The sequence below is a fragment of the Osmerus eperlanus genome, unplaced genomic scaffold (genome assembly GCF_963692335.1).
Source record: "Osmerus eperlanus unplaced genomic scaffold, fOsmEpe2.1 SCAFFOLD_937, whole genome shotgun sequence".
NCBI lineage: Eukaryota > Metazoa > Chordata > Actinopteri > Osmeriformes > Osmeridae > Osmerus > Osmerus eperlanus.
The window spans coordinates 1-3,000 of NW_026911130.1; the positions used below are offsets into that span (position 1 = coordinate 1).

Consider the following 3,000-nt stretch of genomic DNA (forward strand, 5'->3'; position numbering starts at 1 on the left):
ACCACCCCTAGGGTGCAGCACAGGCCTGAGGTTCTTCTGATCACACGTTCACCACCAGGACAGACAGCTGTGTGTGTGTGTGTGTGGTTGTGTGTGTGTGATTACCTGCGAGGGCGGCGGAGGGTGAGCTGGGCTCTCCGTAACCGTAGCGATTGACAGCAATGACACGAAACTCGTATCCGACTCCTGATCTCAGCCGGTCCATCGCCACGGAAACAGTCCTGCTGCTAGGGGGGAGGAGCCTTACGAAGGAGTCCCACACCCCCTCATCTAGAGGAGGGAGGGGGGAGACAGAGGAAGGGGGAAAAGGTTAAAAAAAATCCAGTAAAAATAAAACAGGAAGTAGATGGAGAAGAAAAAGGAAGAGTGTTCCTTACCTGAGGGGCGTGCCTCAATGACATAACCTATGATAGGTCCCGCCCCCCGCATTGCCCTCCAACCAGTGGATGGTGAGAGCTGAGGAGGTCCTGGTGATTGACATCTCCAGGGGCGAACCAGGGGTGCCTACACAGGGGAGGAAGTGATCAGTCAACACACACACACACCCTACCCAAGACACACTAGCCAACACACCCACGCCACATAGCCCCCCTCACCGTTGAGAGGCTGGGAGGTGAGGTTGGCGAGGAGGGGGGGGCCGTAGTTAACGGTCCGAGCCTGGATGCTGAAGCTGTAGGCCACGCCTCTGCTCAGCTCTCTCACCTGCAGCCAACGCTGCCAGCTGCCCTTCACATCCACCGTCACCTGCCTGGTCACCCCTGCTCTCACACACACACACAGCCGTGAGTGGATGCCAGAATGTGACTATGTTTATGTGTGGTGTGTGTTTATATGTGTGTGGTGTTTGTTTATATGTGTGTGGTGTGTGTGTGGTGTGTGTTTATGTGTGTGTGGTGTGTGTGTGGTGTGTGTTTATATGTGTGTGGTGTGTGTGTGGTGTGTGTTTATGTGTGTGTGGTGTGTGTGTGGTGTGTGTTTATGTGTGTGTGGTGTGTGTGTGGTGTGTGTTTATGTGTGTGTGGTGTGTGTGTACCGTGGACAGGAGCTGAGGGCTGGTACACCACCCTGTACCCCTCCAGCAGCCATTGGGGGAGGCTGGAGCCCCCCAGGACACATTGGCACTCCATCCTGTCACCTCGGAGAAGGACAGGAAGCTGGGCTGGCTGGGGGCTGGGGGGATGAAGGTTATTAAAGGTGAAGAGATTGAACAGGTGTGTATCAGGATAACCATGTCCTACCTGGTCCTAGCCCCCTGTCCTACCTGGTCCTAGCCCCCTGTCCTACCTGGTCCTAGCCCCCTGTCCTACCTGTCTGCAGGGTCCTAGCCCCCTGTCCTACCTGGTCCTAGCCCCCTGTCCTACCTGTCTGCAGGGTCCTAGCCCCCTGTCCTACCTGGTCCTAGCCCCCTGTCCTACCTGTCTGCAGGGTCCTAGCCCCCTGTCCTACCTGGTCCTAGCCCCCTGTCCTACCTGTCTGCAGGGTCCTAGCCCCCTGTCCTACCTGGTCCTAGCCCCCTGTCCTACCTGTCTGCAGGGTCCTAGCCCCTGTCCTACCTGGTCCTAGCCCCCTGTCCTACCTGTCTGCAGGGTCCTAGCCCCCTGTCCTACCTGGTCCTAGCCCCCTGTCCTACCTGTCTGCAGGGTCCTAGCCCCCTGTCCTACCTGGTCCTAGCCCCCTGTCCTACCTGTCTGCAGGGTCCTAGCCCCCTGTCCTACCTGGTCCTAGCCCCCTGTCCTACCTGTCTGCAGGGTCCTAGCCCCCTGTCCTACCTGGTCCTAGCCCCCTGTCCTACCTGTCTGCAGGGTCCTAGCCCCCTGCCCTACCTGGTCCTAGCCCCCTGTCCTACCTGTCTGCAGGGTCCTAGCCCCCTGTCCTACCTGGTCCTAGCCCCCTGTCCTACCTGTCTGCAGGGTCCTAGCCCCCTGCCCTACCTGTCTGCAGGGTCCTAGCCCCCTGTCCTACCTGTCTGCAGGGTCCTAGCCCCCTGTCCTACCTGGTCCTAGCCCCTGCCCTACCTGTCTGCAGGGTCCTAGCCCCCTGCCCTACCTGTCTGCAGGGTCCTAGCCCCCTGGGGCTCGCTGGCGGGCCCGTCCCCGGCTGTGGTGAAGGCGGTGAGGGTGACCAGGTGGGCTGTGTAGCTAGTCAGGTTGCCCAGGCGCAGGCTGGTCTCTGGGACGAACACCACCTGCACCTTCTCAGTCTGGTTCTGACGCTCCCTCTCCCAGTAATGTACCTGAGGAACAGGAAGCAGGAAGTCATGCTGCTGTTCTGCAGCTGAGGAACAGGAAGCAGGAAGTCATGCTGCTGTTCTGCAGTTGAGGAACAGGAAGCAGGAAGTCATGCTGCTGTTCTGCAGCTGAGGAACAGGAAGCAGGAAGTCATGCTTCTGTTCTGCAGCTGAGGAACAGGAAGCAGGAAGTCATGCTTCTGTTCTGCAGCTGAGGAACAGGAAGCAGGAAGTCATGCTGCTGTTCTGCAGCTGAGGAACCCTGTAGAGAAGGTTCTAGAGCTAATGTAGCAGTGTTCTCAGTGTTCCACAGTTACCCACACTTCAAGAGTTCACGACAGAGAAGAAATGATTAAACATTCTCCATTTCTCTCTTCCTTAATCTCCCTCTCTCTCTCTGCTGGTGGTGCTCCCTCGCCCCACTCCTCTAATCAACATTCTACTGGGAGCCCTCTCTCTCTCCTTGTTCTGTTACGCAAATATGAAATTCTCTCTTTCCTCTCCTTTCCTCTCCTCCTCCTGCAGAGCAGATAACCTTGTGTTTGATGTTCTTACTGCTGGAGGGGAGGAGGGAGGGAGGGAGATGGGGAGAGAGAGGGAGAGGAAGAGTATAATATCCAGCAGTATAAGTAGACCCATTTCTTTAAGCAAGTTCAAGTTCTTTACTCAACTCATGTTAAGTAGTAGAGGAGACTGGGCAGACTGTGTGTTTCTCTGTTATGTGTGTGTGTGTGTGTGTGTGAGAGAGAGCACCTTGTACCCAGGATGTGTCC

General features: G+C 56.8%; 1 protein-coding gene across 2 annotated transcripts; it reads right to left on the reverse strand.

Moving 5' to 3' along the window:
- Positions 1-111: 111 nt before the first annotated feature.
- On the reverse strand, positions 112-2,695 carry LOC134015676 (protein sidekick-1-like). 2 transcript variants are annotated; one of them, XM_062455235.1, is made up of 5 exons: positions 2,047-2,695; positions 1,034-1,170; positions 597-758; positions 378-504; positions 112-270 (listed from the first exon to the last, which is right to left on the reverse strand). In XM_062455235.1, the coding sequence occupies exons 2-4, from the start codon at positions 1,125-1,127 to the stop codon at positions 392-394; spliced, it is 369 nt and encodes a 122-aa protein (XP_062311219.1). In that variant the 5' UTR covers positions 1,128-1,170; positions 2,047-2,695; the 3' UTR covers positions 112-270; positions 378-391. The 2 variants fall into 2 exon arrangements, with proteins under 2 accessions (XP_062311219.1, XP_062311220.1); XM_062455236.1 differs by lacking the exon at positions 2,047-2,695 and adding an exon at positions 1,308-1,332.
- Positions 2,696-3,000: the final 305 nt, after the last annotated feature.